This window comes from Anarhichas minor, unplaced genomic scaffold, assembly GCF_050575085.1.
Source record: "Anarhichas minor isolate MPS153535 unplaced genomic scaffold, ASM5057508v1 ptg000007l, whole genome shotgun sequence".
NCBI lineage: Eukaryota > Metazoa > Chordata > Actinopteri > Perciformes > Anarhichadidae > Anarhichas > Anarhichas minor.
Genome location: NW_027466453.1, coordinates 7007582 through 7023735, shown reverse-complemented (window position 1 = coordinate 7023735; position 16154 = coordinate 7007582). Strand labels below are relative to the sequence as shown.

The 16154-nt window shown below is 41.9% G+C and overlaps 1 protein-coding gene and 1 long non-coding RNA gene across 2 annotated transcripts; one reads left to right on the top strand and one right to left on the bottom strand.

The window, feature by feature from the left end:
• Positions 1-1722: 1722 nt before the first annotated feature.
• On the top strand, positions 1723-2837 carry LOC142942156 (uncharacterized). The gene is made up of 2 exons (XR_012951566.1): positions 1723-2441; positions 2549-2837. It is a non-coding gene; the product is annotated as an uncharacterized LOC142942156 (long non-coding RNA).
• A 1767-nt stretch (positions 2838-4604) lies between these two features.
• cdc42ep1b (CDC42 effector protein (Rho GTPase binding) 1b) lies at positions 4605-8776 on the bottom strand. The gene is made up of 2 exons (XM_076084358.1): positions 8323-8776; positions 4605-5872 (listed from the first exon to the last, which is right to left on the bottom strand). Exons 1-2 carry the CDS (start codon positions 8774-8776, stop codon positions 5241-5243), a joined length of 1086 nt encoding a protein of 361 aa, XP_075940473.1. The 3' UTR covers positions 4605-5240.
• Between the last annotated feature and the right edge of the window lie 7378 nt (positions 8777-16154).

Sequence of the window (16154 nt, the reverse complement as noted above, 5' to 3'; positions counted from 1 at the left end):
TTCTAGGTAGGGCCATCCTATCAATTTCAGCAAACATCCCAGTATGATTTAATGCAACAAAAATTTAAAGTATCAAACACACATTACTACTATGCAGTTAAATATCTAATATTTATTCCAACACAAAAAAGCAGTAAATAACACTTATATAATATAATATAATATAATATAACATGTTTATTTATTGAGATGCCCCTATGGACCTTGTTATAGGAGGTAAAGATCAGGAGACGTAAACATGAAGTGTAATTATGAATACTGATGTTAAATTAAGCTGTGATGAGTTTTCACTGTTAATTTACCATCTCAATTAAATGTTGATGCCTCCATGACCAAGTTAAGCAGATGAGACTGAGGACAACTATGGAGAAGAAAAGATGTTCACTTTGTCTAATATGTAGCTTGACAGAGTTCTCCATGTGTGTCCTGGTGTTCTCATGTTTCCTTACCTCCTCATCCCTCACTCCCGTAGCTGTCCGTGCTGGATCTGTCTCCGTTGTTTTAAAAAGCTAAATAGGTTATTAGCATGACGTCATCCAGCTAGCCAAACCTGTCTGGTGTACAGCTAGTAGTGAAGCTTCGCATGTACTGCTTCCCTTTCCTGCTAGTCTGCTGTCTGATTGTGGGGTCAGGCTGATCTGGCATCAGCTCTTTGGCCTGCAGAATCTCCGCCAAAGTTCTCCTCTCAAACGAGACTTGGAGGAGTAGCGCTCGCGCTCGCCTGTAGAGACTTCTCCTGACGAGAACGCGCAGCTAGGGGGGCAAAATCTTTTTGGCCCCACACTGAATTCTATTTGAGGGCGCTGATTGGCTAAATTGTATGTCACTCATTTATATCTTTAATCAGCAATTGGCTAAACTGCTTCATAGACCCGCCTCTTTTGGGCAAAAACGATTTGGCCCCCCTAGCTGCGCGTTCTGAGACGTGTCGTGCACACGAGCGGAGAGGACGAGCAGGAAAAGCATATATTTTGCACAGATATCATATTTTACACATATTACTGGGTACATTCCATAGTTCAACAAATATTGACAATTTGTATAATTTATGATTATTATAATTTTTTTTTTTTTTTTTTTTTGTGTGGCTCAAGGTGGGGCCATGCCCCATTGCCCTCTATTGACCAGCCGCCACTGCTTACAGATCATACCTAAACACTGCTGAGCACATGCTGCCGTCAACACTGAGCTCCTACTTGCAAAGCTACAAAAAGCTACAAATTCAGGCTTGTTTGCCAAACCATCAAGTATCTACAGAAGATCCACTGATATTCAACACATTAAAAGAAGTTGCTCCAAAACAGCCTCTCCAGGCCTGTAGAAGCAGTTACCAGCACTGCAGTGCAGATTTAAAATGGTCTATTTGCAATTGCTTTTTGTAATTGTTTTTATTGAGAGTGTTTTCTGTGTCAGATTGATGCAAAGCTCCTCCACCCCATTCACCTCCAGGTTTCATCTTAACCAGCACCTATAGGACCTTCCACTGAGCTCATCAGAAGTCCTGCTCCACATCACATGAATCCAGATCTTCAGCCATTGCTCTTCACCCCTTCACAACCACCTGTGTCTAGATGTTCTCGGGTATAATCCTGCACAGCTCAGGACAAAGCCCTTTAAAATAATGTTGTCACGATGGTATGTAATTGCCATCGTGACATGTTCTTAAACTGCATAATTGCTGGTACCTGTGATCTTACAATGATGAATCCAATCGTCCTCTTAACCCTTGTATGGTGTTCGGGTCTGTGGGACCCGTTTTCATTTTTCATCAAAACAAAAATAAAACGATTCATTATTTTTTCAAACTCAGACTTATTGGCCTTGGCTCATTTTCTGCGAAGAACATATATCAGACAAAAATTTTCATCGACCGCACACCATAACCCCCCCTACACATTTATATTACATACAGGGTGTTCGGGTCCACTGGACCCGGGCTAATAAAAGTGTGGAAATTGTAGGTCCTGTGTACCTTCAGTCTGTCCTATGTGCCAAAGAAAACCAAGAATGTGGTACTCATGAGTACACTGCACAGGGATGGAAGAATCTGTGGCCTGGAGCATCAGAAACCAAAGATAATCATGGACTACAATGCCACAAAAGGAGGGGTGGACAACATGGACAAGCTGGTGTCTGCCTACAGCTGCAAGAGGAGGACCCTACGCTGGCCACTGGTGATTTTCTTTGACATACTGGACATCTCGGCGTACCACGCCTTTGTCATCTGGATGGCATTGAACCCAGAGTGGAACAGAGGGAAGCTCCAGAGGAGACGCCTCTTTCTCGAGGAACTTGGAAAGACACTGGTGAAACCACAAATCCTGAGAAGACAGCATGTTCCGAGAGCCTCAGCCTCTGCAGCCACCGTGAGGAGGATTCAGGAGGACAATGCTGGTGCCCCATCCACCCAACCTACAGAACCACCATCTGCAGAGCCTGAGGTAAGCGTGTGATGCTGTTGCAGTATATGTTTGACACTCATACCTTGCGAGACAGAGGTTTTAGTAAAATTCATGATCTTTTCATCATTCTGGGTTGCGGCCGGCAGCAACAAAAAGAAACGCTGCGAAGTGTGTGGACCCAAGACGGACAGAAAGATGCAATATACATGCATCAAGTGCAAGAAGTACATATGCAACACTCACACAGTAAAACTCTGCCACTCATGTGTTGAATAGGCTGGTGTTGTATAGGCTGGTATGAAAAGGCAATGTGTTCAACAATGTAATGTGTTCAATGTGTTCAATGTAAACTGTGTGTTGTGCTATGTAAAATGACCTGATTACTAATGAAATTCAATGAAATTCAAATAAATAAAAGTCAATAGTTATGAACAACCTTGCTTCATTTGTAAATTTGTTGAATTTTGTCCACTCATATCTTGATTATAATTGATTTTCTTGATTTTATCAAAAAAAACAAAAAACGAGTAGCACTTTAATTCGTAAATGTGATATAACAAAGTTAAAGGGCAAATATTAACCATATTTGCTGTTTATATTGCTTCTAATTGGGATGAAGAAAACATCTGTTGAGTATTTTAACATAAAATTGTTTGATTGTGTTGAATTAAAAACCCAAAAATACAGCGGGTCCAACAGACCCACAACACCTGCTGAGTAACAAAAAAATGAACACCATACAAGGGTTAAATTGAAGGCGTGTGCCAGTTGATCCTAATGAGCATTCTCACTCCTCACCTGTTGTTTATGTGTAAACAATTCATCTCATGTAAATGTGTTTAATATAATTTGTAGATCTTCCTTAAACTACCTGTTACCAATGAACTGTATATCTATGTGTAGAAGCATTTTAGCTAATTGTTAACTGTTCATTATGTAGCGATGTGTAGCATAGCATTTTAACTGTTCCTCACCTAAGGAAGAGAAAATTAAACTTTTACTAAGAATGTGCAGAGCTCTATGACCACTAGTCAAAGTTATTAAACCACACTCTGTAGCTGGCTTTGTGTTCTATCATTTCACGGTTTCTAAATATGATCAAAGTGTGAAAGATGTCTCAGGCTCTGTTCAGACAAAGTGCCTTTTAACAGCCTGGGGCGGCTTTTTCTAAATGGAGTGAAGCATTTGCACCCATCTTTTGCAATGCTCATTGACCTCAGTACTTGTTTTTAGATTTTTTTCTCATGCTTTTTCTGTTAATTAAATAAATATCAAGGCAATTCTTTGTACGTGAAAACCTATTCAGCAAAAAACCTGATCCTGATACTGCTGTGATTAATATACTTGTATTAATTTAATAAAAGAGGATTCCAAGACTCTGTAAGTCTCTGCTCTCCAAAACGTCTTGGAGGTCTAGCATTGCTAAATTTGAGATTATTCAGCGTTCTGATGTACTTAGGTCCACCCTCTTGGATCACTTCTGGTTGCAAAAAGCCATGATGGCGACGGCCAAAAACCATGATGGAGACGTCCAAAATGCCAAACTTGAGACTTTAAAACGGCATTCCACAAAGCAATGGTTGACGTCACGGTGACTAAGTCCGCTTCTTATATAGTCCATGTTTCCACAGAACTGTATACTGCAAATGTAACGTAAATGTAAGCCTGTAACCTGTAACCTGTTTGTAACCTGTAACGGGCTTTGATCAGAGGACCATAAGCTTAATCACCATTGTGTTACCTGTTTCAACACTAGATAGTGACTTAACAGACATTGATTACAATGAAAAACTTTCAGATTATTCCATTAAGGTGGAAACATTTAAATGTAAATTAATGGGGTCATCTGACCGTTTTAGTTCGACATTGGGACCAATTTGCACAAATGCTGATCATTTCATTTTAATAAGGGGGTGCAACATGATCTCATGCCAAAATAAAGTGGACTGTCTATTTATTTACACAATTAAACAGCTGTTGAGGATCTTTGATGTGTGTTCAAAATGTTGTTTTTAAAAAAGCTGAAATTTCCAATCAGGCCTTTATTGCATCAGCCATATCATTTAAGAAAATAATTAAACTAATAAAAGCTTGATAAACATTCAGCCTACATGTCACAGGTGCAGTGATCACTTTCACTTCAGAGGAACATCAGTGGAAAATGATATTACTATTACTATCTTAGTTGTTATAACACCACTATTCCTGATTACAGGTAATTTATTGACAGAAGTTTTATCACGTGGTTATAAAACAGTTCAGGCTCACATTGACATTGGCCTCAGACCTTTGAACCTGAAGATCTTTATTTATGTAGAATACATTTAGCTGTTGAACATCATGATTATGTAGTGAGTGATTATGTACAGTGTGAAACAAATAGAAAAACATCCATTCAACATTCACTGTTCTCCAGTATAATCACTCAGCTGTTCTGAGCATAATTAATGCAGGTGGGACAAACTTCAGTCACTTTTTAAATCTTTGTTACTGATGAAATTAAAAAGTCATTAATAGTTTGTGTTAAAAATAATACATTTTGTGATATCAAACTCAATCAGTGACTTGTATTTTTACAATAGTTCAAATAATCTATGAAAGCATGGCAGCAACATAGTGCAGAGAGAGGGAAAGGTCCAGGGTCAAGATCAGCATTAGTACCAGGATCTGGTCTTTGATCAGCGTCGCCCCTCATGTAGATGCACGTGAGAAGAGGAAGAATGTTTCTGGAGGAACAGAACAGAATAACATAAACCCAGAACTCAGGTCACTGGAGGGCTCCTATGGTTTTATTGGATCAATAAAGTCACAGCACTTTTTCAGAGACAGTTTCACCGTCTAGACTTTGATCTCTTCCTCCTCTTCAGAAAAGGCATGTGGTGTTTTGCGGCTTTGGGTAAATGCAGGAGAGGTGGCGTCGTTGCTCATCCTCGTTCCCTTTGTGAAGGACCCTCCGCCATAATGACGAGACAGCACGTCAGCGGCCCTCTGGAACCTTTCTGCCTCAATTGCAGGCTCGGCTCTCTGAGGAGACCCAGTGAACTCGTCTGGTATCGTCAGTGACCCCCTCTCCTCCTCCTGCTCTGTCCAGTTCCTGCTACAAGATCGCCCCCCGTTCCTGCTGAATGACCCGCTGCCCATGGAGGGGTTGGGTGAAGTCGCCCCAGGGGTCTGCACGGGCGTTTCTGTTAGAGACCTGTCGTCCTCTTCTTCCTCTTCCTCTCCTTCTTCTTCCTCACCTGCTGCCTGGCTGTGATTGGACATCTGAAGGCAGTTGCGGTTGTCAATCAAGCTCAGTACCTCAGTCATAAGGGATGGGCCAAGGTCAACAGTGAACGAGGTGAGGGAGTCTGAGCGTGTCAGTGTGATGCCGCTGCTGTCTGGTAGAGATCCTTTCCCGGCGTCTCCATCTTGAAACTGTCTGTCAAGGCGAGAGAGGCGGGGCAGAGTCACAAATCCAGACTGCACACCTGCAAACAAGCAGAAGAAGAAAAACACACTGAAGTCACTGAAATGATCTCTACTAATGACACAACAAACAGAAAACATCTTGGAGACGTTCTTAACCTTGAACCAGAATAATCTCAATGTATGTTACATGCTACATTTTCAATCTGAAGGCACTTTGCAAAGTATAAACCTGTGACAACACTTGAAGGGATATCCAGTCTAAAACAGAATTGACATTTTTACAAACACAAATATCTTTGAGTTGGAAATCAGATAATGAAGACTTTATGGGCACATAGAGTCTCGCTTTGAGGTTTAGCTTCATTCAGAATCATTTTATTTGTGTAAATCTGAAAAGTCCCAATATACCAGAAAACCTCGAGAAATAATACATTTTAAAAAGAAACTGATCGAGAGGAAATGAATTAAGTACACACTGTTACATAGAGATATGTCCAGTTTTCTACCTTCCTTCACCACAGGGTGGCAGTATCTAACCACCCAGGAACTCAATGCTGAAACTTCCCTGCAGGGATTTCTGTCTCCTTGCCAGACTAAATGTTACAGACAGTAGAAAACAGGAGGACGTGTAAGTGCGCTATGGTGCCACTGAAAGGAGCGGAAAGAGAGAATAACAAGAGGGACGGAGAAACAAAAGTAACGGGAAACTTGCCATGATGTTTCATGATGGGGGTCCATCAAAGACCCTGATGAAGGCCTCAAGCTGTAACATGATAATAAAGTTGTTCTATATACAGCAAGTGTTTCTGGACCTGTTGCTATGAAGTGAAAATGATTTCAATGAAATGGTCACAAATGTGTATTACATGAAAAATAACAATGAGAAATGTGCGCGATTTGTGCATAATTTTGGATATTCACAAATGTGTGTTCCAATCTATACACAAATGCCAAACAATTTGAACCCATGTACAACACATATTGAAAAATATGTATTTACTTTAGTTTGCTTATTTCTCTTTGCAGTATTATGATCTAAAGTTAAAGCTTTTTACTCTAATTTATACCCAATAAGTATATAGTAAGTATACCTTTCTTTGGAATACTGCGAAAATCCAGAAGGTTTTTCGCTGTTGGTGAACTTTATTTTCAACAGTGAAGGAGCAGTGGATAATGACAAAATATGTGACAAACAACTGAGCGAATATGAAGAGATGGATGGAAATAATGACATGCAGGCTAACGGAGAAGCGCTGATGACAAAAAGTCCCCATCATCCTTCAGTTCACTGACTCTCTATGTCGGCTCCACATCACTCAGTTTGGGCAAATTCCTTATGAATTGGGTAAGTAATCTGTAGACGGAAGAGGGGATTTCCAGTCCAGGCTCTGCCTGATAAGCTCTGATTGGTTAGCAGATATAATGAATGGTGTGTTTATGCTGAGGCAGTGACACATGCACACAGAGACGACAGGTAAATGCCCACTAAGTATCTTTCCTTCTCCCAAACCAGCTGTGTGTGTTTGTGTTTATAGACCTAATTGTGTACAGGTGTTGCCTAGGTGATTCCAGATGACTCAGAAGAAGCCCGCATGTTTGCTGGTTGTCTTGGAGGAATGTGGGAGCGACGTTGAAAGGAGGGCAACCTCACTCTCTCTGTTGGTGTGTTCACCGACATTTATAGTCCTGTTTGGACCAAGTCATCCAAGCAGCTCTTTGTGCTGTTTGGTCTGCTGGGGAGTGAATAGTGAGAACTGCAACTAATGATATATACACCACCAGTTTGTTTTCCCTAATTCATGGTAACTAATGTAGTGCTGGTCTACCACTAAGCTGCAGCCCATCAGTCATCATCCAGACACAAATGCTCCATACGTTAGAGTGATGTTCTGAGCTTCTAACTAATGGTTATGATCTTACCAAATCTCATCTGTTTGTTTTTTTAATTATTATTATTTTTTACAATTACATCCAGAAACCACTTGTTTGAATTGTTTCTCTGAAGCTTTTTTTGTGTATCCAGAACAGAAAACTCTATATCATGTAATTTAACGTGTTTAGTTGGCAAATGTGCAAACGTGAGGTCAATTTTAGCACCAAACTTACACATTCGTTTTGTTCAATCTCCCTCCTGTCAGTACTAATCATTGCCATATCCTGTCTACAGCTGTTTCAAAGGAATTTTGTCTCATGCGAACTTAGTGTTAATCACAGAGCTCTCTTACTCAATGATAAATTAACATGTGATGCCCTTTCTGTTAAACAGGACAAAAGTCCAGCTGAAAGCTGAATCACTGTGTCAGTGGAAAAGCCTTTCGCTGTTTTTTTTAGCAGCAATGTTAAAATATAATTTTTTGGGACAAACCTCTTCCATAGGGTTATCCAGCATTAGCATACCATGGAAGAGAGACGGTTTGGAAACTGACATAGACATTTTTTCACTTGACATTTAACTCAGAGGCTTTCCATGAACCCTGTCCCATGCAGGATGTGATTATCGATATCTCACCATATGTGCAGAAGGAGTCATCTGTTGAGCTGATGGAGCTGGAGAACAGCACCCGCTGAAGGCACCCATTAGGGGAGTCCACGTTCAGCTGTGGCAGGGAGATGGCGTTCTTAATGATGGGTGAGACTTCTGGTGGTGGGGACGACAAGTCACGGGAGCCCCCCCGCGGCCGTGCCACAGAGTTTTTCCGCACATGCCCAAAGGTGCGTGTGAAAAACCTGGTTGTCCTGGAGCTGTTTGCCGAGTCCGGACTGCCTGGCTCCCGGATGCCCCCGTAGTTGCTAAGGAAGGAAGTGTCACCAAACACTTCCCCGCCACGGCCAACATGCATAGTATGTCTGAAGTCGCCCAGCGGCGGGCTGATCATGTCCACTGAGAGTTCACTCTTGAAACGACGTTTCCCCTGAGAGCCAGACACAAGGCCTTTAATCCCTGGCAGTTTTCCCAGACTCATGGTGGCAGAAAAGTTGTGTAATTTCGCTTTAATTTGGATGAGAGTGTCTGAGCTCTGCGCACATGTCAGTCAAGTTTAAATTCCAACTTAGGGTCCACTGTAAAACCAGAGAGAGAGAGAAAAAAGAAATGAAATGTAGGGGACAGTGAGAACAGAAAACACAAATATGTGGTTGCTCAGTCGGCAGAGAATGTGTGTATAATCCATTCTCCACACGGCCAGAGCCAACTATTCACCCACGGACGGCCTCCGGTTTCCCTTTCAGATCTACACTAAAAGATGCCAGTCTCTCTCCCTCTCAAGCACAGCTAGCACTGCACATGGCCAAACCCTCAGCTCGCTTCTACTGCCCAGCAGATGACAAAATAACACAGAAGATGACTTATAAGGCCACACTTTGTTGCCTCTGGCTGCCACAGTTCATGTGGTTGGAGAATTTGGGGCTGGCTGGACTCTTCTTCAGATTTGGTTTAGCGAATGACAGAATCCAGCCACAACTGCAAATAAACTGAGACATGACTTCAGCCAAACAACTCCGCTGGTTGGCGAGACAATAGTAATGAAATGGACTGATGTCCACTTCATTTGATATCTTTTAGGATTTGGAGAACTGTCTTGTTGTCAGTCTCAACTTACGTTTTACTCGCAACACTAAGTGGATTAACTCACCAGGAATCCTTTTTAAACCAAAGTGAGCCTGGAGAGTATTGTGCACCAGCATACAAATGCATACATTACTCTTTATAGGCCCATTTCCACCAGAATGGGGCTACCCTTCTCACTATTATTTAGGTTTCAGATGAGCCCACAAGCTATAGTAAAGTAGTTTATGTCTGATGTGTTACTCTGTAATCCTGCACTTTAGAAGAAAAAGCCAGCTAAATGCCAACACAGCAGTATCACCACTCCGTAGCTTACTGGCAGCGAGTCCTTTTTGCGTGTGTCTTCAATACATCTCAGCTTTTAGGAGAATCTGGTGTGTCTCAAGTCCAGACGGAGAGAGCTTGGAGTCCACTGGCATGCACCGTCTCTCCCACTAAAGACGTTTATCCATGTGTGACACCAAACTGTCCATGGGACATCCTGTCAGCAGGCCTGCCGCCCCGCTTCTTTGTGTGTCCTCCGTTCCCCTGGTCCCGCGGCTCCCGCGACGTCGGCCTTTTGAGAGGCAATGAAAACACTCAGAGCAAAGGAAAAAGGAGGGTGATGCTTTCTGGAAAAGGGTAACAAAGTAGAGTGCCGTAGTCCAGCGACTGTTTTGCCTGCATCACCCAGGAGGAAAAAATAAGGCTCATCCAGGATTGTCCATGCACTGGATTAGCTGCTAATCCCTTCTGTCTTCCCTCCCTCTCTGACTCCCACACTTGCTCTCTGCCTTCTTCAATCCACTTAGTTCTCCGATGGTTTCCAGTTAGGGAGTCTTCTGTGTTTTCATTCAGTTCACTTAAGGCCAGCTGGGAGAACAGACAGAGAGAAATGTCAGTGACATACTAAACGAAAAACTGAAACAGGAGCGTTCAGGCACACATAAATGTGTCAGGCGTCTAAAACTTGACAAATAGAACCTGTGTACTCTCTTAAGTCTGACTCATATGATACATATTCATTTCAGTACAAGTGCTTTCCGTTATTCTCTCCTGAGTGAACAGTACGTTTCTATCATTATACAGTTTTCATTGATATCTACTTTAGCACTGACGCAATAAGGAGATTAGTCAATCTACAGAAGATATTTAACCATTTTGATCATCAATTTTTCTAACCTTAGAGCACATATACTAAACATTTTTTTTATGATCTGATTTTGGACTGAATAGAAAATGCTTTTTAAAGACCATATCATTCTTCACTATTTCATGACATTTTGCAGACTAAATAAAGAATCAATTAATTGGAAAATATCAGACTAAATGGTCATAAAAATAATCCCTATTTGGAGTGTATTCTAAGGTATGGATCTAAATTTATGTTAATCCAAATTTTTACATTACATTTTTCAAATTAAACTGAATTAAAAATGAAAACAAATCACATGTGATGTGACATAAAAACAAGAGCCCCATGTCTGCACATGTTTAACCACACTGAGCTGCAGAGATGCCAGGTCTATCTCGCAGATTTATGCACAACAGTAAAACCATAAATCCACTTCTCCAGAGATAGAAATGTTTCCTACAGTAGCCTGTCTGCTTTTCCTGGATATATTCCAAACACCTTCTTCCTGTCTGCTGAAGAAATGACTCCAGGGCAAGGCGAGCACTGGTAAACTCCAAACATGTGACCTCTCCAAACCATAGTCCGTGTTGGATTAATGTCGCAGGAGTTACTAGTTTAAACTGCTGCAAGGCCAATCTGCCCATGTGCTGGTGCCACTCTTACTGGGCACTGGCCTGGGCTCAGATTACCTTCCCTAAATCTTTAACTAATCCCAGTTTTTCAACGACACAAAGGTTCAGGGGGGGGGGGCATTGCAGGGAGCATTCACTGTCTGTCAGCCAGAAATAGGAAAGGAGGGAATAAATAGGTGAAAATATGGGTGTGACAGAAAGAGTACTCAATTTAGAGTGACCATTCATAAAGCGGAGGGAGTGGAGGTACAATGGATTTCAGCCGTTGTCAGACCGCTTCTGATCCTCCAGCTCAATAACAGTTAGCTTAAGGGAGCGATTAGGGCCTGTGGGGCACGGAAAGGTGAGAGGCAGATAAACATTAGCGAGGGAGACAAACATCTACTGTCACTGTCAACACCAAGTTTGGAAAAAAATCGAATCATTTCAGAAATGTTAGCTCCCAGATTGACGACCGTTAAATATAATTTCCATCCCGAAATCCTTCATTTTGCTGCTGCATTTCAGTCATCTGATGATAATTCACAGCTTTTCATTGTGTAATTAACTTGTTTTCTCCGGCCTTTATAGCTGCCAATTTATTTTACCCCCATATCAGCCTTTTATATGGTTTTCCGTCTTCCTTTGCGGCTTCGTGAGCAGCTCAACACAGATCTCTTCATGCACACTAAAGTGTAAATGCCAGCACAGAAATTCACTCTGGGGAGAAAATTGGCCTCATTAAGGATACACGGAAAGACATTTATATGTGCTAAACATGTTATTCATCCGTAAATTGTACCTGCAGGCATCCATATACAAGCCTGTTTTGCGCGAGCTGCTTGACTGATTGCAGAGACAGATACAGGAAAGTAAAACGGGAACAGCTTGCAATGGGACCAGACCGGACACCATCTATTATAGCCATCACATAAAGGATCTGAGGACGCTGATGAGAAGCACATTTCTACCTCATGTCTGTATGTTTTCTTCTTTTTGACCTGACTTCTATTTTCAGCTCTCAACCTTGCTGTCTTTCATCTCTCTGTTTTTCCCTCTGTGACAAACGCACGCACACACACACACACACACACACACACATACCGTCATGTTTCCCATCTCTGTCATTCTCCTTGTTGCAGGCAGATTTTATGTGTTAGTCAAACATCTGGTACCACAGAGCCACAAATTGCAGAACCGGGCTCTGGTGACATTTGAGGGACCGTTCGATCCCAGTGGCTCAGAGTGAGATACATCTGTGTGCTCGGACTTACACACAAACACAGGGCTGTGTCGCAGTAGGTCAGCTCTGAGGTTGCTTCCTCCACTGGACCGGAGGGCCTTTTACAGCACCGAACCAGCAAACTGTGGTTGAGGTCAGTACACCCTGACCATTACGCATGACTCCAAAATACAACATGCACTCAGTCAGTTTACAAGGATTTACTGCTGCGACGTGGCAAAACACTCCAAACCCTGCCAGGTCTTTATGGCGAGGGTGTCTCTGTTGCCTGCAGTAAAGTGTCTTACTCTGTATGTTACCTGACTGCAATGACAGCTAACTGTCATAAGTATGAATATATCTGATGGTGATATATGTGTAATTATGGGTTCATGACAGTGTCTGACAGTATCAGACTATATGTGTTTCATATCTGAGAACTGTTACTTGTAAATTAACTTCCTGTTCACGCCCTCTCACACTTTCCTTAATGCACTACCGAGTCAACAAAATAGCTCACAAGAAGAAGCATTTGAGATAAGAATTTGACCTCTTCAACTGGTTCAATGACTCCTTTTACAGCACAAAGAAAATATTACTAAACAACAGCAGGCTAAGCAAACACATCAATCTTTAAGGTCAGGTTCAACCCTTGTCATGGATTCTTTTATTCTTTTTTTATGCGTGGGACCTCTGTCAATAGAACGCAGGAGAAACGAGGCCAAGCAACAGTGAAGTGCAAACACAACTCATTTCATTTCAATAGACACGCTGAACAATGAGCATAAGGAAATGTCGCCTCTCCAAACTTCCACCTGGCAAACATAACAGAGAGGCACAGTTAAAGTGGCCGCTTAAAGCAACACTCATTCAAAGTCTTATTTTAAAAGTCTGTGTAAGTGATGACCATCATCGTCTCCAGAGCTCATTCACTATTATATTACATCTTTATGATTTTTCATTTTGCCCTATTTTTGTATCACAATGTCATGATCGTCACTTCTTCAAAAAATAGGTTCAGCTGTCTCCATTGTGTCTCATCACAGCTATCCACATTTGAAATCACCAAGCAAACACATAATTATGCACATATACTTAGTTTAATGTTTTGGTCCTTGTTTGCTGTTGCAGTGTCCACTGAGGACCTTCGCTGCTGCAGGGACAGACAGAGTGTCCAGATGATTGAATGGATGAGGGACAGTCTCTATAACCATTACGTCACCTCCCTGACCAACACAGTTTGAAGTCATATAATAGAGCGCTTACATTTTCAATTTACAGAGCAAGTTCTATTGAAATGTGACCTAAAAACACGAATCACCACCGAACTAAAGGGAAGTAATGCTGCAGAAGAGGATGTACAGAGGGTAACATAATGTAAATTAAAAAAGGACTTCTTAGTAACGGTCTCAACATTGCAAACACTCGTTATGCCAAATGGCAGAATTTGGAAAAGTTGTATTGTCATGCAGTTTTTATCTATACGTTGTTAGGAGACTCTCCCTCTTTACATATCTTACTGAATAACATGCACTGATGCACCTGCATTCTGGACACAGATCATTTGTCCCCTTTGGAGCTCTAATAGTTTTCACAAGCTAGATGTTATTTAAAGTTGACAAATGCTGCTAATTGTCATTAAGGCAAGTTTTTTTCACACATATAGTGTGATCAAGTCCTTCTATCGTTGATTACGTTATTTTGTCTGAACCATTCAAATGCAGAAGAGAAACACGAACTCACTATTAAACCAACTGACTCCACGGTGATGTACGCACGTGGGCATTAAGGTGCAAAAGTTGATCGTGACCAAGTGATTTTAGCGAGACTTTGCGCATGTGGCTGCTCTGACTGCGCTCTTCTACGCACAGGAAAAATGCACTCAAACGTGTTTGTATAGAACGCCAACAAAACTGGATTAGATGTTGACTGTGTAGTAATTTACTGCTGTTGATTTTTCACATCCATACTCGTCATGCAACTTACATCAAAGTTATTTACAAACTTATCTTACCGTAAAACAAAGTAGTCCCTTAGTATAGACACAACTTCACTGTCATTCTCCTCGGTTTGCGGTCCGCACCGTATGTTGCCGCTTGGACATGAACTTTGCATCGGTGCAGCGGCTCCGTGCTGCTGCTGACAAGTGGAGTGGAAGGCGATGGAGAGGAAGAGGAAGAGGAAGAGGAGGAGAGGGAGAGGAGGAGGAGAGGGAGGAGGTCGCTGGACTCGAAGCGTGAATTAATAAATAATAATGGATGTTGAAGGAAGCCATATAGCCCTAATCCTGAAAGAGAGTGGTTGAAGTGAATGCCTAAAGTGTGTACTCTACACGTGTGTGTGCGCGCGTGTGTGCGTGTGTGCGTGTGTCCCATATTTTTCAGTATTGACTACTGAAGTTAGTCTTTTCATGTTTGTGGAGCACAAAAGGTCATGACTCTCAACCAGCATATAGCAGCTCATGTCAACTTTCAATTTGAGCAAATCTATGAAAACAAATGTAAAAGATGTAAGAGCACTACGAAGAAGAGGGAAAATATAAAGAATAGAACCAATGTGACGAAGAAAAGACACCGACCACATTCTTTTGTGAGGCTGAAGGCTGCAATAATAAACCACTGAGACTCTTCCCACACTGTCCTGCCAGGGTGTGCTTGAGCTTCTGGCTAAATATGTGTATTATGTTTTGAATTACTTTGGCTTATTTGTCTGTGTGTGTGTGTGTGTGTGTGTGTGTGTGTGTGTGTGTGTGTTTGTGAGGAGTCTCCTGATGCTTGGACTCATCAGGTCTTAACCTCGGTTCCTCTCAGTCTGCCATTGCCTTAGACAGATGTTTAACATGTGAACCCTTTAATCTAACATAGGCTGCAATGACTTGGACATTTAATCAAAACCATGAGATGTGCAGCAAACACAATGAAACACACGCACACTCACAGTTGTCATTTCTGACCTTTACTCAGCCCTGTAAACATGATCTCTTAAGAGTTCCCATGGGCGTTATCAACCTTTCTTCTCTCTGTGACCCCTCTTCACCTCACTCTTTACAAAAACACACTCATCACCAACTTCCAGTTGGGCACGCGACAATAGGCTGCACGTGTGTACAGCAGAGTAAGACATTAGCCATATTTTAAAGGGTGTTTTTCACTGTTTGACATGAATGTTGTCAGTGCAGGCTACTTCTGTGTGTGCTGATCGACAACAGAAATACAAGCACAGATGCACAGACTGGCATCACCACAGTATCAAGACATCAGACCAAGGCACACGCAAACAACAGGCCAGATATTATAGTGACTCATCCAAATTGTTATACAGTGCCCTCACTGAAATAAGCAACAACAGCAACAACAACAAAACTAGATCTTGTGATTTCATCATCTCTTTGCAGTGAGTTCCAGGTATATTAAGGTGCATATGTGGTTTCACTGATACCTAAGGGAGGAAGGGTTAGTGCTGAAACCAGCTGTTGCATCCTGAGAAATACAAATAAAGAATATTCAAGAAATTACTATGGATGAACAGAAGCCCAAATGTCCAAGCTATGACGGGCTGTGATGCAGATTTGACAAACAGAAATCAATTTACTAAGAATGAATGTCCCGTGAGGAGTGTGGGGGGTGAAAACACAGACGCGGCTGATTTGACAGGGGAATGAGATTAAAGAGAAAAGGGAGCAGGGTGAAGGCAGGAAAAGAGGCCGAGGGTAATCAACTCTAAGCAAAGGGGAAAGGGGAGGTTTAGAGGAGAGGATGTGAAGGGTGATGGGGCTTGACAACAGACATGAGAAATGGAGGGATCATCTTCGCTGTAGATCTGGGAGGGC